General features: G+C 41.3%; 2 protein-coding genes across 3 annotated transcripts; one reads left to right on the forward strand and one right to left on the reverse strand.

The window, feature by feature from the left end:
• The first annotated feature begins 18 nt into the window (after window positions 1-18).
• On the forward strand, window positions 19-7398 carry c7h10orf88 (chromosome 7 C10orf88 homolog). Of its 2 annotated transcripts, none has more exons than XM_012967717.3 (5): window positions 19-1148; window positions 1339-1630; window positions 2260-2466; window positions 3591-3961; window positions 6584-7398. In XM_012967717.3, the coding sequence occupies exons 1-5, from the start codon at window positions 1000-1002 to the stop codon at window positions 6873-6875; spliced, it is 1311 nt and encodes a 436-aa protein (XP_012823171.2). In that variant the 5' UTR covers window positions 19-999; the 3' UTR covers window positions 6876-7398. The 2 variants fall into 2 exon arrangements, with proteins under 2 accessions (XP_012823171.2, XP_012823170.2); XM_012967716.3 differs by having other exon boundaries at window positions 21-1148; window positions 3585-3961.
• Window positions 7399-10031: 2633 nt separating this feature from the next.
• Window positions 10032-18594, reverse strand: cuzd1 (CUB and zona pellucida-like domains 1). Its single transcript, XM_002937794.5, has 9 exons — window positions 18153-18594; window positions 17374-17503; window positions 15824-16026; window positions 15287-15437; window positions 14697-14908; window positions 13785-13957; window positions 13024-13409; window positions 12087-12352; window positions 10032-10399 (listed from the first exon to the last, which is right to left on the reverse strand). Exons 1-9 carry the CDS (start codon window positions 18307-18309, stop codon window positions 10236-10238), a joined length of 1842 nt encoding a protein of 613 aa, XP_002937840.4. The 5' UTR covers window positions 18310-18594; the 3' UTR covers window positions 10032-10235.
• Between the last annotated feature and the right edge of the window lie 5047 nt (window positions 18595-23641).

Consider the following 23641-nt stretch of genomic DNA (forward strand, 5'->3'; position numbering starts at 1 on the left):
TGAGGGGAAGCGCTTCCCTTTCCGGGATGGATGCCGGCTTGGAAGTGTTGAATGGCTGCTGATTGCAGTCGCTGCGTACGGAGAATTGAGAGTAACTATACTAACTGGCGCTAGCAGCGCAACTGCGTCAGCTTGTTCTACCAGCGCTGGATCGCTTGTATAGTTTCTCTTAATGGCAGCCGGGACCGCTGCCTAGACTCTCTGCCTAAACTCTCTGCCTTTGCCAAGAGCAGTTTAATACCTGGGCAGTAATTCTACCTGCTCTCTTTACTGTGCCTGCCCTAGTCTCTTCCCTGTACCCAAACTCTCTCTCCGATCTCTGACTGTACCCTCCTTCTCTTCTTCCTCATACCTCTGCCCACCCCCTCCTTGCCCGCCTGACTGCCCATTCCCCCCCCCCATTACTGACTGTACCCTCCCCATCACTGCCCCCTTACACTAAACGCCTATCCCTTCCCCTCATCCCTAGCTGCACTCTCTTCCCCCTGTTCTGAATCAATTCCTAGAATTTGCCTTTTTTTTACCCCTCATGATTGTACCCTTCCCTGCTGCCCCCTCATTCTCATCATTGACTGTAACTCCTTCTCTCTGTAGCCAGTCCCACCATTCATCATTTGTCTCTCCTCCATAACTTACTGTACTCTATATGATCACTAACTGCCTCCTACCCTGACCTTCATTCCTTCCTGTATATAGAATTTCCTTAGCTTTGGGATTACTGTATCCCATGATTCCCATCTCTCATCCTTAGTTGTACATGCCATCCCTTTATCATTAAACATTCTCTCATTACCTGCTGTACCCTCTCCCCTTGTTCCTTATGACTCCCCAAAAGAACTGGCTTTCACAATCTTGCATTTGCTGCTAGAAAATATTCAGCCCATTGACTGTACAATATCAGAAAATGCCAGAAAACAAATGATTTACTCCTCCCTCCCCACCCAGGCAGATATAGGTAATGTTTCTGTAGCTCACCCTAAAGTGTGTCTCTGAATACCAATGTCTGGGCCCATGGCCTTAGATTTAGGCAGAGGTCGGCAGACCCCGGTCAGCTGTTCCAGCTCTTGGCTGTGTAATGAAGAACTGGGCGCCATTTTGCGTGTTTCGTTGTCGGACATTCCTTTTGGGGAAGATGAGAATCCCACAAGGTGAGTACAGAGGGTGCAGTCAATCTCAGTCTTGTTAAGGGGTCTGTAAGGGAGGTTACTGTTTATTCCTTTTTACTGAGCAGAGGGTGGGGTTTTATGTTATGATAAAAAAGAAATATCAATTAGTCCTATAAATATAGTGCTTTATCTGCTTTAAGTTATGATTCTGATAATTGCTTGCTGCTTTCAGGGAGGAGTGTGTGCTTCTAGAAGCACCGGCATCAGAAACAGGCGGCCCCTGTGAGCTGGTTTTGTGCTGCTCGGCTCAAGGGACAGAGCGAATTCGGAGTCTTACCATCTGCAGCCAAGCGCGCACCATAGAAGTTTACAGCGTATCGCAGGAAGGGCAAGATGGGGAATATTTAGGGACACACAGAGCAAGTAAAACATACACGGTTGCAGGTTCTGGAGAGGATGGTGCTATAACTTTATATGAGACTCATCTACAGTTGGATTTCCCTGTACCTTCTTGCAAAGTCAAGGTATCAACATCCAGATACTTTACATCAATATTTCTATAAATTGCTTATTTAGGTTATCACTGCCATTGTTGTATATTTATAACCAGCATTTTTCAATGCAAATAAAGGGAAAACCGCTATCAACAGTCCGATCCAAATGGATCTGCACATAGGCCAATGGTACAAGTGTGCTTTGCTTTGCATCATTCAATTGAACTTTGTTTTTTATAGTTTTTTAATTATTTTACTTTTTGTTCAGCAGCTATTTGGTTGCTGGGGAACAAATTATCTTAGCAACCAGGGAGTCATTTGAATGAGAGACTGATATATGGGATAGGAGAGGACACAAATAGAAAAATTAGTAATAAAAATTAACAATAACAATAAAACTGTAGCCTCATAGAGCAATAGTTTTTCAGATGCTGGGGTCAGTGACCCCCATTTGAAAGCTGCAGAGAGTTGGAAAAAGAAGGCAAACATTTCAAAAATGATCAAAAATAAATAATGAAGACCAATTGAAAAGTTGCTCAGAATGGGCCATTCTATAAAATCTAAATAACCTATTCATATTTTATACCTTATTCAGTTTCTGAAGCTACAATGTTCTCACATATAAATCTTCAACCAGCATGTTACTCTGCTCTCCCCAGCTGCTCTCCCTGTCTGGAAGGCAATGTGTGCTCCTCTGCAGGATTTCAGTACAGATTTCATCAGTCCCTGAAAGTTGCTCCCAGGCAGCTTCTTTTTTGGGTCCTGCTATTGACTTGGACCGAGTACAGAGTATGATGGACAGCATGGGTGGGAAGCTTTCCCCTGGCGCAGAGCAGCTGATGGGTATGGTGCGTGCTCAGCAGAAGGTGAGTGTGCAATTTGCATCTTTTGATTTATTTCTTAAGCAATGTAACTTGATGAAATTGGCAAAGATAATCTGATAACCAGAGAGTAAACAGGCCATGAATGATTTGCTTGGTCATTTTGGCCAGTTATGCTCATATTTCCCAACCACTGGGACATTGATAGCCAGTCAGGGGGCCATTTAGACAGTGTTTGTTTTTTTAAGATCTTGATAGATCAAGGATTATCTGACAGCACTTCTTCACTTGCTCTGATCATTTGGCAGCTAGTCTTAGTGAACAGAACCATACATATTTATGGTACTTCTATCATTACTGGCCCACAGGTTCAACACAGTATGGGGCAGATTTACTAATCCACGAATTCGAATGGGAAAAATTCGGATTGGAAACGAAAATTTCTGAAGATAGCAAATATCCCGAAAATGCTTACGAAAAAATCGTATTAGTCACGATAATATCGTATTGGCGATACGAAAGTCACAAAATTTTTGTACCGAACCATTGTAAACAGCAGTAAAACCTTTCCAATTTTTTCGCGCAAGTGTACGAAAAAGTCGTGCGGCGTTCAAAAAAGTTGTGCTGTGTACGAAAAAGTCGTGCGGACGCCCAAAAAATTCGCCAAAAATACACTCGGAGCGTTTGAATGTACGCTCCGAGCGTTCGTGCTTTTGTAAATGTGCCCCTATGTGTTGGGCCATTTATTTTTAGATCTCACAATTAAGGTTCTTTCCTAGTGGAGAATTAACTAGCTATGTTGTTTAAGAGTTACAACAAATTATGCTTGTAATAGCAATTACATTTATAAATGACTTCAAAACCCTAGATAATGTTTAATTAACTTTGGAAAGTTGCTCAGAATCTCATTTTTGTTTATTGTGCAGTCTTTTATGTTTTGTGCAAAGAAATGTAATACATATCTATATCTAGATATATAAACACACATGTATATGTATTGGATTGCTCTCTATACCCCAGAGCTGGATCCTTTTGCCAGAGTGATTTTGCCAAATCCCCAACAGTTAATGCCAAGGTATTGTGAGAGGAGTAGCAAATAAATCCCTTACTGTTAAGTTTATCACCTTAATAAACCTTAATAATTGATGTTTTTTTTCTTTAAGCACCAGAGTCCATTTGGCGCACACTTTCTGCAGATGTTGAGCGGCTATGAACAAGGTGCGGGGAGAAATACAAAGGGTGCCGAGCCCAAGCTTTCCAACTTGGTACATAGTCAGTTGCCCAGTACTAGTACGGAAATCACGCATACTCAAATCCCAGAACTTCCAGTGCTTCAAGAACACAGAGCCCCAAAAAAGTTGGGGCTCCCAGCCTGCGATGTTACATCAGCAGTGTCCTCACTCCTGCAGAATCCATTGAGCGGCTTAGGTGGGACAAGCCATGAGTCTTTGATGCCACTTTTGCACAGCTTGTGTTTAGACAAAAACCTTCATACATCTAAGCAACGTGAAGACAAAGAGGAGCCCTGTGTGCCAGCTAGGTGAGTAACAGGCATTTGCTGGGGTAGAGAAGGGGCCAAGCAGATACATGTAAGTTAGAAGTCGGCTCACAGGTGATGTCTAAGGGCAGTGAAAAGATTGTTTAACACTTCACAAAGCCTACTGTTCTACTGAGACTGCAGCACTGTGTAAGGGCTCTGGCACACGAGGAGATTTGTCGCCGGCGATTTTTAAAAGAGCGATTTGGCGACAAGACGCCAATGCTAAACCAATGGAAATCGCCAGCGTCAAAACATACGAGGCTACTTCAAGTCGCCTGCTGTTTCAAATCGCACACAGACCCTTTTCTGAGCGACTTGAGTAAACATGTGGGAGGGGTAACTGTTGAGTGTACCATGGGTAGCAGATCGCCTGGAGCTCAACTCGCATGAAATCTCTTCGTGTGTATTGTCGTGGCGACTTGTCGAGGGGAAAAAACGCAGGCGACAAATCTCCTCATGTGCCAGAGCCCTTAACTGAATTAAACCAGTCTGCTGTGCACAATTTAGGGCTCTGGCACACGGGGAGATTAGTCGCCCACGGCAGAACTCCCTGTTCGCGGACGACTAATCTCCCCGAGTTGCCTACCCCTGCCATCCCACCGGCGAACATGGGAGTCTTTTTCGGCGATTTCCTGAAATCGCCCCGCCGCGTCTGCCATCCCGCCGGCGACTTACATGTTCGCCGGTGGGATGGCAGGGGTAGGCAACTCGGGGAGATTAGTCGCCCGTGAACAGGCAGTTTTGCCGCGGGCGACTAATCTCCCCGTGTGCCAGAGCCCTTAAAACTATTCACAAAAATGTCTGTAAAGAAAAATGTTGTATAAAATGTTTGTGCGCCGATTTATTTACAGATCAGTTTTCCAATTGAGACCTTTTTGAGAATCAGTTGTACAGACAACATTTTTACAGACATTTTTTTACACCAAAATGTCTGCCCCATAACAAACATGTTAATTTGGCTTAAGTCTGTATAAAGTTTTTGGAGCGCAACAGTTTCACAGTGCAATAAAGACCATTGTTTACCATGTATACAACACGTGTGGCAAATTTGGTGGCATTATGCCATCCATAAAACTAGATGATACCTTCTGTGAATATGTTGTGCTTACATTTTTACAATTTGGCGACTAACACTTTAAGAACTGTGTACTTACCAACAATTTTGTGAATTCCCCCCATGTGTTTGAAATAAATAAGCACTCGTCAGTTCTGGTTTTGGATTGTAGGTGGAGAGAATGTTGTAGACTTTTTCTCAGATACAATACCTGGCAATTTGACAGTTCATTAGATTCCCAAAACCTCAATTAAACTTACAGACAATAGGGAGTTTCTATGAGATGACGTGGAGGTAATTAAATGAGGGTAATGTAATATATCTTAGACACAGGGTATAGAATTTAAAATGTGGGACAGTATACCCTTTTCAGTGAATAGGGCATGTGCTGAAGATACTTTTTGCCTTTTGTTTTAAAGAAATATTGTTATTTCTTGCATTGTTGTGTAGGTCAACATTTCACTGACCCGCACCAAACCAAACCCACCCTATTTCACCCCAAACTAATTTATATACCCACACCCAACCTGCTCTTCTCAGGGTGGCCACACAAGCCTAGAGGAACTGGTGTCAGGGAAGCACACTGAAAAGGAATTAGGCGGGAACTATCCTGTGCATAGATTGGCTGCTACCTGCCAAAGGGCTAAATTTGTGGCCTAAAATCAGATTTGAGGGCACATGGACTTTAACACAGTGGACTGGGTAGTATGAGACTTATAGCAGTCGGTAAATGCCAAGAAGTTTGTTCTGAAATTGAACTACAGTCACCTTTGTTGAGGCAGAACTTGGCTACTGCATCTATTGGGATTTTGGTGAAAGAGCAGCTAAAATGTACCCATCCCTTACACAGACCAGATAGGAAATATGGGTGCTCCAACAAATGTGTAATATTTAAAAGGAATACATTTTAGCCCAAATGTAAATTAGGCACCATATACAGGTATGGAACCTGTTTTCCAGAATGCCCAGGATCTGGGGTTTGCTGGATATGGGATCTTTTCATAATTTTGATCCATACATGAATTCTGCTATTAAAATAATTTAAACAATAATTAAATCCAATCAGATTGTTTTGCCTCCAATAAGGATTACAAGGTACTACTTTATTATTAGAGGAAAAGGAAATCCTTTTTAAAAATGTACATTATTTTATTAAAATCGAGTCTACGGCTTTCCCTTAATTCGTAGCTTTCTGGATAGCGGGTTTCCAGATAACATATCTCATTAGCTGTATTATTAGTTGTTGCAAATATGATTGGGCGTATATGTCCCATTTAATTTCACAAGTTAATTTGCCCGTCAGATGGAATTTATTGAAATCAGTGGATGATGTTTGCACCCATGGCTTCTTCATTTCACAATAATAATTGCAGAGAAAAGTGTGTTCTGTGCACCTAAGCCCCTGCCAGATTTTTCTGGTAACACAGTAAATCTAACTCATCTATATTCTGGCTATATGTTCCCATTAAAGCACTGGTTGGTATGTTTTGCTTTCACTGATTTCATTTTACTAATGCAAATGAATTTTGTATGGATCATCTTATGTTTGATATTTTATTATCTTACAGGGGTGAGAAGAGCGAGAGCAACATAGAGAAAATGGTTTCTGTACGCATGGAGCAAATGGAGAGGACTCTTTTGGACCATATTGATAAAAAAATGAAAAGCCTGCAGGATCATTTGGATGCTAGACTTGATCTTTTAATGAACGTTGTACAGAGTAAATGTATCCCCTCTGTTTCATACCTTGGAAGCTTGGGAGATACGCTTCCCAATGGCCAACCAGAATACAATGGAAAAGGGAATTGTACCTGCAATGGTATCTGTGATCACATATCTGACATTTCTGGTGTTTCATAGGAATAAATCTGGGCTTTCTCTTGCCATCTCTTTGCTCAATGTGAGGGGGCCACCTGTGCATAAGTAGCCCATGTAACTGAGGGCTTCACCTAGAAGGCAACACAAGTGATGGGTATAATGTTCAGAAAGGATCATACACGTTATATAGTTAGTGGCATGTTTCTAACAAAAGTCTTCACTGTTAATTATGAAAAGACATGCAGTGACAATATGATCTTATTTAGCCACTCCATGAACATGGCACTGTGTGTGTGTAGGGCACGAGCCTGACATGCTTAAAGTATTAAATACAAGGTAGCCTACACGACTCTGCTACTACAAATGCAGGGAGTGAAAAGAACAGACCTAATTCTAATGTACTGTGTACTTGGTTTTCTGAAAGATGGTTTCTTGTATGGTAATACGAAACTGTAATTTTGTCTGGATTAACACAAAGACATTATTCTGATGTCTGTGTAAAATATGCATACTGAAACTCATTTGCAATGAGCAGTTCATTAAAGGGGATATACTGTGTAAGAAATGAGAATGCACCGGTGCATTATATTCTTTTAAATATAAAAGTAATATGTTAAAGAAGTTGTTTTCAGACACTACTAGTCAGGCTCATGTGTTATCTGCTGCCTCTTTTCCTCGGCTGTGCAACACACAGGACTGTAGGATAAGAACAGAAAGCAGCTAGGCTGAGCTGGTAGGGAACTGAAGCCTGTATTTGCTTGTGACTGCAGGGCTGTGATTGGCTATCCTCCTCCTCCTACTGTGCTCTGGCAGGGACTGCTAGAACACACACACCCCTCATGTAAAACACGGACAGGGACCATAGCCATTTTTTAAGTTAATGATATTTTTTTTAGCTCACCATATATCATTCCTTATTGCCTACAAAATGGAGGATGTTCAGTTATATATATATGTCTCCTTTTAAGACATATATGCTGAGATTACAAATCCATCAACAGCCCATGGGTCAGTTAGACCTGCAAACTGTGTCACAGGGCTTGGTATCAGTGATCTATCACACACCCCTTTGTAAGCAACTAGGTGTAAAGGGAGCCCATTAGATAATGCCTGACAAATGACTGGTGCAAATACATAGTTTCCTTGTCAAAAAATATCTGCAATGCTGCTACATAATTTTTTCCCCCCATGGTTAAAATACTCCCAAACTGTAGCCAAGGCCTAATTTGTTAGAGGTCTAGGGCAGCAAAGTCACTAACATGAAAGCTGTGTGTAGCAAATGGATAAAAGGATATTCAGGTTCAGAAACCTATAAAAGGAAATGAAGTGCCTGTGTATAGTATAGAGCAGCTAATTCTCCTATACAGTAGGTCACCAAGATTATCTGTTAGTACAAAGAGCTGAAGCAATGTAGACTGACACTTAATGCCATTGAAGGTGGTTTACACAGGCTGATAAAACTGAAAACTTGCCCACCACTAGGTGGGGGGGGGGGGTCCTTCTAAAGGCCTGTCTGACTGATGTTGTCCCAACAGGCCTCCCATGGTCAAACAACTGGATCATCCCAAACTGACCCGGTGTTATGGTGGCCATATCAGGCAAAGATCTGCTCATGTGGTGAGCCCAGCTTAAGCCACAATAGCCCAGGGGCAATAAATGCTGTTCTGCAGGGTTGTGCTCATTGTTTCAGTTTTGCGCTAGGCTCTGCAAGAAGTTTATGTGTATTTTTTCTTCCCAGCGCTGGTTTCCACCCACATTCTAAAAATATACAGGCAGCTGTATTGACTCCAAATGTAACTGCCACTTGTGTGTTGTGTGAATGTGATAGGGCCTTAGACTGTAAGCTGCATTAGGGCAGGGAGTCAAAACCTGTGAACTAAATTGATTTTTGCCCTAAATGTCACCTTAACTGACCATCAGGCTGGGCTGCTCCGAAGCAGCGCTAAGGTCCAACACCCATTTGAGACTTTTATTTCCATTGCAAATTACTAGGTGGTTTAATGATGTGGACAAGTTTAATGTGCTTGAACCAGTCTTAGTGTGGAAAAGAGCATGTTACAGGAATCTATCATTTTCGTTTATACTTAGAGGTAGCCATTGTTATTGTTCAGTGATAAATACCAAAAAACATTAGCCCTTAGTATTTGAATGGAGTTAAAGGGATTCTGTAATGATTTTTATGGTATACTCTTATTTCTAGCTGCCATCTTTCTCCCTTCCCATTGTTCTCCTGATCGGCTGCTGGGAGGGGGGGATATCCCATCAACTTGCAGCGCAGCAGTAAAGTGTGACGGAAGTTTATCAGAGCACAGGTCACATGGCTGTGGCACCCTGGGAAATGAAGAATATGGCTAGCCTCATGTGATATTTCAAAATTAAATATAGAAAAACCTGTTTGGATTACAATGCAGGATTCTGCTGGAGAAGCTCTATTAACTGATGGGTTTTGGAAAAACATGTTTTCCCCTGACAGTGTTCCTTTAAATTACATGCAGAAAAATTTGGTTTTACTGTGCATTTAAAGGATAAGTAAACCTTTAAAACAAATTGATGTAAAATCAATGAGAGTGAGAGTTCTAAGCACTTTTGCAATTTACATTAATTATTTATATTTTTTAACTCCATTATATTAATGATTAAAAGTACTGTTAATATGAATGCATTTTGTCACAACAGCGCCACCTGCTGGTCAAACCCCCGAATTCATCCCAAGGGATTTGGTCGAATACCAAACCAAAAGGGGACATTTTTTCACTTCTGTGTTTACACAGACATTGAACCCTTCCAAATCCTAATTAGGATTCGGTTCTGCCAGGAGCGTGGATACGACTGAATCCAAACCCAGACGAAAAAGCCTGAATCCTGACTTTAAAGCAGGGATGCACCAATTCAAAACTACTTTGTAATTGCTCTTTATTTTTGATAGACTTTGCATTATTTGCTGCCTTCTGCCTCTTTCCTGCTATATAGATGGGGGTCACTGACCCCAGCAGTCATGGAACTATTCCCCTGTGAGGCTACTATTTTATAGTTACTGTTCATTTTTATTACTTACCTTTAAAGGTGAACAACCCCTTTAAGCTCCTGACATTGCTACAATCAATTGGATTATTTAATTCACGCTCTTTGAAGTACCAAGTTACCATTTCAAGTCATTTCTGTGTTTTTGTGGAAAATGGAACAATAAATCCATGAAAGTTATTTCAGTAAATTTTAATTTCAAATATAACATTTAAAAAAGGAAATAATAAAGTAACCTTTGACTTTGCCAGCTTAAGTTATTTGCATATTTATTATTTATGTAGTAAAATGTCATTTATTATATTCCACCTGAGATGAAGGCCGTGTGTCTTTAGAGAGGATTTTATATTCACTTGGGTTTCCAAGGGCTCAGAGTTGCTCTTACTGAGTAGGCACAGGATGGTATCTGTAAGCCGCGGGTTGTTTCCTAGAATAGCGCAGTGCTACCAATGACAGTAGGAGCACATTGGCCGCCAAAACAAGGACTCCAAATAAATAGAGACTGCTGTGTCCTGCGATAGATCCATCCTTCTCGCTGATAGATTCTGCAGAGAGAACAAAATGAGTACAGTGCAGCTGAACACGAGTGGAACCGTATACACATACAGCAAAAATACCTTACAAGGAAGCTGATCATAAATTAAAAATGTCAAGTGTAGATTGTGCCTTTAAATGGAATCCTATTTATTAAGGGAGCTCAGCAGATCTGCATCCTCTTTCCTTCCTGTGAATAAGTTACTAGTCACTCATTTTGCCTACAGAGCCCTCTATCCACTTCTGTTAAGCAAACATTGATTGGTGGGTTGGCCCAGACCCACATCGGGGCCAGGGCTAGCTGCATGCCCTGATGCTGTGCTTTTCAACTAGTGCTGAATTTTTCATCCAGTGATTAGTTAAGTGCGCAGAGTAGTGCAGTTAACCCATTCACTGCTGACCAGCACACTGCACAAAGTACATATTGAATGCTTAAGGTGGCCACACACGTGGCGATCTGGCGTTGTTTTCGCACGAAACATCGTCAGATCCGCCACACACCATCAGGGCTGAAACAGCAGATAAGGAGGTAGAAACAATAGGATTTCTACCTCCTTCTGCTGATTCAGCCCTGACGGCAGATTTTGCTCAGGCGCCTTCTATGGCGCCCAATCAAAATTTTCTGACCTGGCCGATCGGCGAGTTGACCGTTATCAGCAGCCTCCTGCAATACCGGTCGACTCACCGACTTGCCATACACGCACCGAATATTGTACGAAACGAGGTTTCGTACAATATTATCGGTGCGTGTATGGCCAGCTTTAGGCCCCTGGAACACTTAGGGGTATATTTATCACGCTGTGTAAGAAGTGGAGTAAAACATTACCGGTGATGTTGCTCATAGCAGCCAATCAGATGCTTTGATTTGGTTTTCTAACTGTTGAAATGTAATTGCTGATTGGTTGCCCTGGGCAACATCACCGGTAATGCTTCACTCCACTTTTTACACAGCATTATAAATATACCCCTTAGTGATATGGGGTATTTAGGCTGCTGTATAAATTTCCATGGATGGATGGATGGTGCAGTGGAACAAATGTAATCACTCACCATTAATTGCAATGGGAATCACATGACAAGGCAGTACAAGCTATAGTTACAATGTATAGTGCATTTTAGCCTTATCAGTAGGGAAAACCCACAAAATCACTTTATGTGCCATGTGTGTGTGTTTTTTTAGATGAAGCATTAATAGAGTATCTCTATTAGCCATGTGCCTGTGAGTACCTTGTCATCTCTAAGGGCTAAACTCAATGGAGATTTTCATCAGATTCTGTGGGTCGGATTTAATCTGATCCTTCGTGTAACAGCACGCAACACCACAAAATGGCACAAGTTTTTGTAGGATCCTACAAAATGTCATCTCCACAGGCTGTAATGTAAAGTTGGATCAGATAAAGTCTGATGGTGGGTTTTGTCCCTGCATCTCCATCCGAAGAAGAAAAAAAGTCAGTCAGGCGCCATCAGCTTTTATCTACATCTGACTTGTAGAATGTGTTTTGTCTGTCCGACACAATCCTACAAAATTTCCTGTGGAGTTTAGCCCTAAGTCAACATCCCTACATAACAGAAGCCAGTGCTTTAACTATAGAGGGGGGCCCCAGGTCTGCTTCCTATAAAAAGAGGCCCCTCCACTCACAGAAGCCTAAAAATAGCTTTAAGTGCATCTATATAATTTATATAGACTATAAATCTTACCTGAAATTTCACCCTGAGTGTGATGGCTCAGGCGGATTGGCCCCACTACAGCATTCGATTTCCACTTGCTTGAGCCCAGGTCCCTACGATGTCGGCTAATACAGCCCTGGTTGCAGCGTGACGCCTCATCATCGGAATCACAGATGACTACACGGCACTTGAGATAAACCGAATTGTGCGTACGGAGGAACTTAAATGCATTAAAACTGAAACGAGCAAAGCCAATCCCAGACGGAAAGGTGTGATAGGTATTGTCCTTTGCACAACTGCAAGATGGAATAAGCAAGGGATTAATTATAAAGGCACATCCTAAATTAGGCTAATGTATGTTAGAATGACTATAGCAGTGATAAGCTAACATTACTCCAGACTCCCATATTTATATGGTCCCCGTGTTTACACTTTACCTAAAATCACATTGTCTCAGGAGATGGTATCCTCAAACCCTATATAAAATCAAATAGCAGACAGGTAAAACCACATCTGTTAGACCATGTGATTTGACATGGTCTAATCACATTCTGATTGGTGTACGGCTACTCAGCAATGCATGTTTGTAAACAGCCTCCCTGACCCTGTGATGTTGCAAGTTGTGTGAAGGAAAATGCAACCAGGGGAGATGTTTGTTATTTTGAAAACAGACATCTATTAAAATGTGTTGCTCACTCCTTCTATTCCTTTGCGAGACTTCGTAAAACCAAAGCAATATGTAGGCCTTTTAACCAGCAATTGCTTTTGTTGGCTATGGAAAGGCATATCGGAGCAATTAGTCCAATTTGTGCGTGGTGCACAAAACGCGTCAGGTGATGTTTTTAATGGACTCAATAAAAATTGTTTTTTAAGCAGCATCCAACAGTCGCCAACCCACAATAGTGGCGCAAATTTCAACCCTAACCCACTTGCCCTAAGGGCAATCCTGCACATCACTACTGCCTACCCTTGTCTGATGAGATCATATGTTGAAGCTTGAAATTTAGGGTCAGAAGAGGCAAAGCAGGAGTCAGTGAAGACAGTAAGCTGTGAGTCTGGAAGATGCAGTGTGGCTTGTAGGAAGAGTGTCTGGTTCAGGTCAACATAGTAGGGAGATTGCACCACTGGTGTGACAAAGGTCTCAGAAGTAAAGAATGACAGGCCAACATCAAATCTGTCAGTGTCACGCTGCTCCTGAATGATATCATCCTCTGTCGTATACATTATCTCCAGAGTGGTATTGCCATCCAATTCACAGGTCACAATGATCTGAATCTGCTTCCGTCTTGTAATCAGTCCTTTGGCTAAAGATGCCGAAATAGTGTTTGTGTATGAAATAGTATGATCCTCCACCTGCGAAACAGGAGGAAAAACTAGTTAAAAATAAAAGAAAGGGGGAAGTAAAAAGCGAATGAAATTCCTATGGTCACCCTGCACAAATTGGGCAGATGTTGATCGGACAGGCTTGATTTTTTATCGGATTGGGGACCACATCAACTCACTGATGCGGCCCTCATTCCAACTTTTCCTATCCCCTTCATTGCAATGCGATGATTTCACCCACCCCAGGTGGGCATATCGGGGGAAAGATTTGATCGTTTGGTGACGTCACCAATGAGCAAATCTTACAGTGTAAGGCCACCTTTACACAGCACTGTGTATAAAATCAAGAGCTGTGCTTGGCCAGTGAAAGCCCCTGAATATCTGCTGTGCATATCAGTTTCTCACCTTTCTGACTGTCCCACAAGCCTGGTATGGAACAACAAATGCAATGGGGTTGCTGGACGAAGGTCCGCAAGATGCATCGGTGAGGGTTAGTTCATCTGCCGTATATCCCAGGTTTTCAAGGTATGAAGGATTAATGATCACTGTCATTTCATTTCCTGAGCAGGACAAGGAGCCTACAAAGAGATAAACAAATCACTACCTGTTTGCGCCTTAAAAAAATGACAGCTAAATCAGTGTATAGGTACTAATGTGGTGAGGATTCATTATGGGACTCCCAAATGCAGTGCATCCTCAGTGTTCAAGGCAACTTTTTTTTAGATCATGCAATTATTTGGATTTTGATAAAACCTGAAAACTACGGTTTGGATTTGTGTTCAGGTGAATCTTTTGTGGAGGATTCTGTGATCCCAGAGGGTTCCACTTTAAAGATCTGTCACACCAGGTTGTCCACACCAGGTGCCTGGTCCCAGTGCTGGTGGCTATGCTGGGGTGCATGCATGCATCTTTCAAGTAGAAGTATTGTTTCTCCCATAGGGAGAGTGGGCCTTATTTTTACTATTACTTTATTTTTATTTTTAGGTCCTTGAAGCAAAAGCAAATTAAATAGTCTGGTTAAGTCACAAATGGCTGGTACAGTAATCAAACTCTGGCTATTTTGTTTCTGATTCTGAGTTTATTTAACCACTAAAGGAGGCCAAAAGGTGCTTGTCTGGTGAGGTTGCCAAATGAGCAGATCTTTGCCCAATATGGTCACCCATGAACTGGATCAAAATAGTCTGACCTTTTGGTTCCCAGGCCAACAATTGGATGATACTGCAGACTGTAACGCAGCTGTACAGTGTTATTAAGGCAATTAAGATTTTTACACAGCAAAAATGGCTCTGGGTGCCTGGTTATATCTATCCCACGTACTTGTGTTGGATTTTGGTAAAGCTTTATAATTAGCAGAGAATCCAAAGTAGGAATTTGCGTAATCTGTGCTCAGCATCAACGTCACAGAATTGGAAGATGTTTCAAGCTCTGCTGTGGTGCGGCCACATAGAAGATCCAGTAGGGGAGCACTAGTGGAAGGGCCGTCATACACTGCAATGAAGTCAAACCGGCACAACGGGTCTATTTCTATACTGCAAAGATAAAGAGACAAACCATGAAGCTATAACAGCGCTGTGGTCAAAATGAGGGTTTTTGAAGTATATCTGTAGAAATGGATGACCTGGATAAATGAGAATCTTCACAAACGGTTTTTGAAGTAGCTGCTAGATGCTCCTGACAATAATTGAAACCAATCCACCATAAAAACAATGTGTTGGTACAGGTATGAGATCCGTTATCAGGAAACCCATTATTTAGAAAGCTCTGCATTACAAGAAGGTCATCTCACATAGACTCCATTTTAATCAAATAATCCAAAATTCTATTTGTTATTTTTGTCACTCTCTGAGCAGCCAATAGCAGTTAAGTACATAATTAATGCATGCAGATAAAATATAGGTATGACTTACAAGATTTCACTAAATGACAACTGGATCTTGGTATTCTTTGGTGCATCCAGGTGCCAGACACAAAAAGCAAAGTCCGGGTGTCTCCCAGGATAATTGGGGCTGGAGATGGTTCCAGATATACCACGCATATCTCCTCCACAGGACACAGGTTCTTAGAGATTTCATGGACACAGAGTTATTAATAAAACAACACAGTATCTCTATCACTAGGTTAAACATAGGTTAAACTTTAGGACAGCACAGAGGATCGCTGAAACACTGGCAGAGGTGGAAGCCTGGATACTACCCTAGGCCAGTGTACTTTTTTGGGAAAAGCCTTGAGTCTACAGCAAGCAATTATAATCACTGAGGGGAGCCTTACACATTGTCACCCCCAAATAAATTAGACTTGTTTTGACCTTAAATCTGTTGCCACATGGAGCAGCCTTATGACAAATAAATTACACATCTGTCTGACATGGGCCAACATAATGACACCAAGATGGCATCCTTACTACTCAAGGATTTAAAGGTATTTATAGTGCATTCTTGACTTACCACTTCCTGTAGGAAACGAATTATAAAACATATAGAGATACCGGTCACTGGTACTGGAGTCAGTGAAAACACGTACGGATAGGCCACCAACTGTCTCAAAGACAGAGATATTGGGGGAATTTGGGCAGAGTACACCAAGTACTTGCAAATTCTCATCAGTGACTGTTACATTCTCCTGGGAACAATCTGCATTGGGGTTCAAACTGGAAAAGAGACACAGTGACATTAAAGCAACTTTTAGCTGACGCTTGCTATGTGTCCCCAAGCTGCTATACATAAATACTTGGTTCTTCATACTGAGACTATTTTAGGGACATCTCCCATAAGGGGGCTTTAACTATTCTCTTCTTTTGACAGATGCATGACCATTAGTAATTATAAAATTCATCAGACATATGAAGGGTTGATACACTGTTGGCCTGATCAACAGAATCAATGGCCTGGCTGCAGATCAGGCAAATGTAGAACATAAATAATGGCATTACCATGCAATCTGCTCAACACAAGTAAGTATTGGCCTCTGGCAGGCATAAAGTACAGGGCAGACTTGGACCCAACAGCTCTGATGCAGAGAGCAGCTTGCACCTGAAATCTCCAAGTTTTGTAAATGGGTCCATTGGGCTCCAGTGCTTGCAGCTACAGGATTAGTAAATGGCCCCTGAAGTCTTCGAGGGACTACGGATAGGGAATTTGGTCTGGACTCCCAAGTCTTGGAACTCTTTATACAGTGTTATGCTGCAATTACTGAAAATGGTTCACTAGACATATAGCAACACCACAGGGCCATAGCCTAAGCCAGTCTGTGGATAAAACCTGTCTGCCCTGTCTGAACTTGTCTTATTCTCCTTCAGCTTTATGCAGGCAAGTTGTGGGGCTATGCTATGTACAGGTTTGGACCGAGGTTCAAAATAAGCCATGGTATACACAGGGGCCCAAATAGCCACCCACCAGCCCAATAAATAGGGGCATATTTATTAGCATTGGAGACAAACATCACTGGTGATGTTGCCCATAGCAACCAATCAGATTTTTGCTTTTGTTTTTTAACATTTAGGTGACCGTTCAAATCTAGTTGCTCATTGGTTGCTTTGGGCAACATCACCGGTGATATTTGTCTCCAGTGTTAATAAACACACCCCTGACTGTATATAGCATCTTACAGCAGCCCCTCTGGCACTTGCCAGAACCTAAAGATTGCCAGTCCGGGCCCCCCAAAGTATATACTTGACTTCTTTAATAACTATGCACCCATTAATATTTTGAAGTTGAACTACTTGGAGCTGACTACAAATTCATTTGTTTTTCAAGGCAGAGACAACAGAACTATATCTAGTAGATGTAGTGTGCCACAGAGAAAACGGTGAGCCCTGTTACAGCCAGCATTGCCAAGATGGACAAGATGTGAGATGTGAGTGGGCACCCAGATTTTTGGTTCCACCTAATGCACTTCAACCGTAAACAATAGAAATGCACTCCAATACTGTTCCATTTGTGGACTGCTTTACCAGTAACAGTAATCAATAGGATAAACTGCACAAACACACACTTACTTGAGGACTGAGAAAACTAGCCGTGTGGTTTCATTGGCTGGCCTTTCAATGTTCCACGTACAATCTTTATCTGCTGCCAGTCCTATCTGCAGAGGTTTGAAGGGGTCTGTAAGTACAGCTCCGCATTGTTCTGTGTTGGAAAAACCTAGTTAGTCTTATTACTATGGATACATTACATCCTATGGTTGTGATCATTCTTTTATGACTTTTTAAATGTATTCAAAAGAATGATGGAATATCGTGGATGCCACTCTAGCAACTAATTAAAAAGACATGGTTATTAGTATTAACACATCATTTAGTATTTTACCCTCCTGGGGCAACATGGAGATTATTTTACTACTTCTGCCTTCCTCTGGATAAAACAGAATTTAAGCAGTGGTTAAACCTGATAGATCTTTGTCTCAACCAATTATATGTTACTGTGTATTCTGCCAGTATCTATCTGCCAGTATTTTTGTCTCCTATTTCTTTTCCACTCTGAAATCCTTGCATGGTTGACTGAGCCAATAACAAAAAAAACCAGACAGCAACTTAAATAACAATTAAAAAGGTTGTGGTGGGCAGTCCCCCATATCCTCTTGAACTTAAGCTACAAGCATCCCTAAAGTTTATCAGCATTGGAGGGGTGCAGGATGACAGTGTCTGGTTGCTGTATCGATATATGATATAGTATACAGAATAAAATAGTGTCAATTGATTATATAGCAATAAACCCATATGTATCCCATGCCTTTTTTCTAAATATCTTGCCTTAAACACAGCTACTGAATGCCTACCTTCAATTGGTAAAACCTTTTCTTGTGCCAGGGAAGGTACAAGAACAAAAAAGATGGTCAGCCACCCCAGTGGAGGCATGATTGAAAAAGTATAAGCCTTAAAGATTGGTAAAGAAAAGTATATATATATGTGTGTGTGTTGGTAGCCCTTCCCCATCCTTCTGTGATCTTCCCAGATGACATTTCTCACTGTAAACACATTAATAAAGGTAAATTAGTAGGAGGGAATTCAGCACCTGTTCTTTTATCAACGGGAATGGGGCAACATTTGCTTTAAGTGCCAGATTATTATTTGAACCGGGAGCTGCAGAATATAAACACAGTCCTCTGGTTGCATCACAATTTTGCCATGGTCTTGTCTCATAAGGTTAAAAGGGTGGTTCAGCTTTATGGTAACTTTTAGCATGTTGTAAAATAGCTAATTCTAAGCAACTTTTCAACTGGCCTTCATCATTTTGTTTTCTTTTTGAATTATGTGCCTTCTTGTTCTGACTCTTTCCAGCTTTTAAATGGGGGTCACTGACCCCAGCAGCCCAAAAACTATTGCTCTGTGAGGCTCCAATTTTATTGTTGCTTTTTATTTACTTATTTTTCAGTTTTGGCCCCCTCCTATTTATATTCAAACCACTCTCTGGTTGTTAAGGTATTTCAACCCCTAGCGACCAGATAACTGCTGGAGAGTTGAACAAAAAGTTAAATAATTAAAAAAAACACAAATAAAAAAAATGAAGACCAACTCTCCACATCGTACTGAAAGTTAACTCAAAGGTAAACAACCCCTTTAACAGGGCATAATAATACATTTTATAGCTGTTACCTTAGGGTTTCTGAGCTATAACTGGTTGATTAGTGTGTTTACTCAGCCTAATGTATTTACCAGTTGCAACTTGCTGCCTTATGCCCTAATCCCTAAGTCAAACCTGGAGATATCTCTCGGCGACTGACAGCATGTGTCTTGGTTGCAGATAACTACGTAAACAGAAAGAAAAACAAATATTTATAAAACTTTGTATAACATCTATTATAGCTTAGTTTATTATATTGACTTGGCCCGTAGGTGGAAGCCAGTGGATTTTTTATTACACGAAGAACTGCCAGCCTGGGGAAAAAGTAGATCTAAACACAAAAAATAAATTGATAGTAGCTTATTTAGGGTGTGTCTCTGATTACTTTTGCAATTTATTAATTTTACATTTTATGTAGTAATTTGCAGTTTAGACTTTGGGCTCAACTGATCAACAATTAAAGGATTACTTGAATGCAGGAAGTGCACAGACAGTCACTGACCCTCTGGGCATTCGAAAAGAGCAGCCTGAAATCATGCAGATCTCAATTGGGCAGGTTTGATTTTTCCGTTGGATCGGGGCCCACATCGGCTTGTTGATGCAGTCCATGAACCGACGGCGCCTATACCAGCCATTCCAATTTGACAATAAACAGCCAAAATAAACAGCCATATTAGCCTGATATTACCCACGCGTAGGTGGGGAGAACGGGAGAAGATCCACTGGCTTGGTAACCTCGCCAAGCGAGCAGATCTTACCGTGTATGGCCACCTTGAGTTTAAATCAATTTATTTGGGCTTGGGGGTTTAGATCCTCTTCAAATTAATGCTTTGGCTTTGCCCAATAAATGTACAGTGAACTTGAACTGTATTTTCCCCTACTGTGTGCAGAATTTCTTAGCTGATTTACAACTTTGCACTATGCATTTTGTTGAGAATTCTAAAGAATAAATGGCTTCCAGATCCCTACTGGCACAAATTGGTTAGGCAACCCATCCAGTGCACTTGGTGGTGGAAGGCACTTAGCTTACTGTAAATTTTCAACTGATCCCCACAGCGCACACAATGAGCCAGTACTGAGGGTCATGCATTCGAGAGTTTTGCTTTGTTGGTACTTTTTATGATTCCCCTCTGGCCAAAATATATCCATACAAAAAAAACCCATAATTATTCAGCTGCGTAAATACATTAATCTCACAGCCCAGGTACACACATTAGATGATAAAATTCACGGTCACAGGAAGAAACCAATGCCAACAATTTGTAGAGGCAGGAAACCCAGAAGTGTGAGAATAACATCATTTACCTAAAGGTTTTGGGCACAGTCATACTAAGGCCACCACATAGATTATGCACACACTGCAATACACATGTTCTATATTTTCCATGCCAGTTCTGTGGATTGGAAGTCCATTTAACTTTAAAGGGGGCTGTTCTGATTCACTTTCCAAGAATAAGTTTACTAACAAAAATGTGACCATTTATAAAAGACATGATTCTGCTGCTGAGGAGACACCCACAAAATAAAACATTTTATAGGATTTCACACCAAAAAAAGAATTGTATAATTAAAGTGGAATAATTAACTATTAAAAGTGGCAGATACTACATCCCTCCCCACCTACCCAATCCCCCTTCCCACCCCCTTTTTCCCCCCCCTTAAGGAACGTCACATAAAAACCAATTTCGATCAACAATTGTACTCTTTATTGACACAATTATACATAACTGGAAATGTCATTGAATATGTCATGTACTGTGTTACCTTCAATAAAAAAGTTAAAACTGAAAAAAAAAAAAAGTGGCAGATACCCCCACAAGTTACATATTTTTAAAAACAACAGATCTCCATTCAAAGATTATACAGTAGACCCCTATTTTTCATTTTTCAGGGGACCAGAAAAAAAATGGTGTAAAATCTGGGATAATGAAAAATCAAGGAAATGCATTATATATTTGTGGGACCACAAAAATACAGTGTAAAACTAGAAAGGGAAGTTTGAGAACAAACTTCATGTTGGGTTGAAAAACATGAAGTCACTGAATGGGCTCCGCCCACTTTCTCTGACCTTGGACCACAGTTATATAGTAAAAACCTCTGTGCAAAGTTTAGGGACCCTGGTTTTAATAGTGTCTGAATGGCAGCAACTTAAATTTCCCCACCGAAAGTCAACAAGTGACAACAGTGATTGGCGGTTGGTGGCTCCACCCCCTTTTTCTAACCTGGAACTGCAGTTACCCAGTGACTAACTCTGCAAAGTTTAGGGACCCTAGGATTAATAGTTAAAGAACGGCAGCAGTTTAAACTTAAATCAATAACAGTCAATAGGTGAATTGTGATTGGTGGGTGAGCCCACTTTTTCTAACCTTGAGTTGAAGTCGCCCAGTGACAAACAGTGGGCACTCTGGCATAATTAGTGTGAGAATGGCAGCATTTTAAATTTAAACCAATAAAATTCAATGGATGAAATCTGATTGGCTGTTAGTGGCCCAACCCACTTTTCCTATTTTTGAACTGCAGTACCCCAGTGACCAACTTTGCAAATTTTGGGGACTCAGGCATAAAAATTGTTAGAATCAGTTAACATGTGCTTACACAGTGAAAATAGCTTCTTGCAGCCCCAGGTGCATGCTGTACCCACTGCCTGGGCAGGAAGAAAACAGCAGCACTCTGGTTGTTTTGAAAAATGTGAATTTTTACTCAAGTGCCAAAGGCAATGTTTCGGGTTCAATCCAGCCCTTTATCAAGCCAGGCATAAAAATTGTGAGACTGACAGCATTTTACACTTCCCCATTGTACCATTACCATAGTAAATAGGTGAAATGTTATTGGCTGTTTGGGAACCCTGACATAAATAGTGTGAGAAAAGCAGAATTTTCAATTTAAACAAAAAAAATTTGGCTGTTGGTGGCTCCACCCACTTTTTAAAACCTAAAAATGCAGTCCCCTAGTGACCCTGGTGTTAATACTGTGAGAATGGCAGCAGGTTGAATTTCCCCATTGAAAATCAATAGTTAACATCTGATTGGCTGTTGGTGGCTCCACCCACTTTTTCTACCTCTGAACCGCAGTTACCAGGTGACTAGCTCTGCAAAGTTTGGAGACCTTAGTATTAATATTTAAAGAATGGCAGCAGTTTAAATTTAAACATATGAAGTCTATAGGTGAAATCTGATTGTCTGGTTGTTGTTGGCCCCGCCCACTTTTCTCAACTTGGAACATAGTCACCCAGTGACAAACTGTGCAAAGTTTGGGGACCCTGACATTAAACATGTGAGAATGGCAGCAGTTAAAATTTCCCTACTGAAAACAATGAAAGAAATGTGATTGGCTTTTGGAGGCCCCACCCACTTTTTCTAACCTTGAGTACAAAGTCACGCAGTGACTGACTGTGCAAAGTTTGCGAACACTGGCATCAAACCAATAAAATTCTATAGGTGAAATCTGATTGGCTGTTGGTGGCCCCGCCCACTTTTTCAAAACTAAAACTCCAGTCCTCTAGTGACCAACTGTGAAAAGTTTGGGGACCCTGGTGTTAATACTGTCAGAATGGCAGCAGGTTGAATTTCCCCATTAAAAGTCAATAGGTAAAATCTGATTGGCTGTTGGTGGCTCCACCCACTTACAAAAATACAAAAAACCTTAAATGCGTAGTCACCCAGTGACTGACTATGCAAAGTTTGGGAACCCTGGCAACAAACCAATAAAAATCAATAGGTGAAATCTGATTGGTTGTTGGTGGCTCCACCCACTTTTCAAAACTAAAACTTCAGTCCCCTAGTGACCAACTGTGAAAAGTTTGGGGACCCTGGTGTTAATTCTGTGAGAATGGCAGCAGGTTGAATTTCCCCATTGAAAGTCAATAGGTAAACTCTGATTGGCTGTTCACAGCTCCGCCCACTTTTTGTTACCTTGAACCACAGTTACCTGGTGCCTAACCCTGCAAAGTTTGGGGACCCTGATGTTATTACTGTGAGAATGGCAGCAGCTTGGATTTCCACCAAGTCAATAGGTAAAATCTGATTGGCTGTTCACAGCTCCGCCTACTTTTGGGCATCCAACAATCATCATATTTTCATTCAGGCTGACCCCATGACTGTGTGATTCAAGTTTGGGGAGTGTAGCCTCAAAGCTGTAAGTTTGGCAGCAGTTTCAATTTCCCCATTAAAGTCAACAGGTGAAATTTGATTGGCTGTTGTTGGCCCCTCCCACTTTGGGTCATCCAACAAATGTCGCTGTTTCATTCGGGGTGAACCCATTATAATGTTATTCAAGTTTGGGGGGTGTAGCCACAAAGCTGTAAGTGTGGCAGCAGTTTGAAAATCTTCCCTGTCAAAGTCAATGGGAAAATTGGGGGTTTCGGAGCGGCGCCACAAAAAGACGGGGAGCGCAATCGCTTAGAAAAGCACAAGCAGCCTGCTCCGCTATAGGGCGAAGAAGTGTGGGGAGTTTGGGTGTTGTACCCCTAAAACTGTAGGAGGAGTAGTGTTTAGAAAATGGGGGGCGCTAAGAATAAGCGGAAGAATAAGCCAAAGTGGAAGAACAGTCTGTGGGGTTTTCAGCCCAACATAATTAGGGAAAACTTATGTATAATTGAAGTTTCACTGGATTTTGATCGTAAAAAGGCTATCAACCTCACTGGGGGATTTAATGGGTTGCACAGACTGGTGAAACGTTTTCAAGAAAAACTCAGAAAAGTCCAGT

Source organism: Xenopus tropicalis, chromosome 7 (genome assembly GCF_000004195.4).
Source record: "Xenopus tropicalis strain Nigerian chromosome 7, UCB_Xtro_10.0, whole genome shotgun sequence".
Taxonomy (NCBI): domain Eukaryota; kingdom Metazoa; phylum Chordata; class Amphibia; order Anura; family Pipidae; genus Xenopus; species Xenopus tropicalis.

Bases quoted from the DNA above. Each gene is read 5' to 3' on its own strand.
- c7h10orf88 (XM_012967716.3), top strand. From the start codon at position 1,000: ATGTCTGGGCCCATGGCCTTAGATTTAGGCAGAGGTCGGCAGACCCCG. The intron at 2,467-3,584 runs GTGAGTGTGCAA...TTTTTCTTTAAG, and splicing joins TGGTGCGTGCTCAGCAGAAG to CACCAGAGTCCATTTGGCGC. The intron at 3,962-6,583 runs GTGAGTAACAGG...ATTATCTTACAG, and splicing joins GAGCCCTGTGTGCCAGCTAG to GGGTGAGAAGAGCGAGAGCA.
- cuzd1 (XM_002937794.5), bottom strand. From the start codon at position 18,309: ATGGGGAAGGGCTACCAACACACACACATATATATATACTTTTCTTTA. The intron at 16,027-17,373 runs GTAAGTGTGTGT...TCTCTTTTCCAG, and splicing joins CTAGTTTTCTCAGTCCTCAA to TTTGAACCCCAATGCAGATT. The intron at 12,353-13,023 runs GTAGGCAGTAGT...TCCATCTTGCAG, and splicing joins TATGATCTCATCAGACAAGG to TTGTGCAAAGGACAATACCT.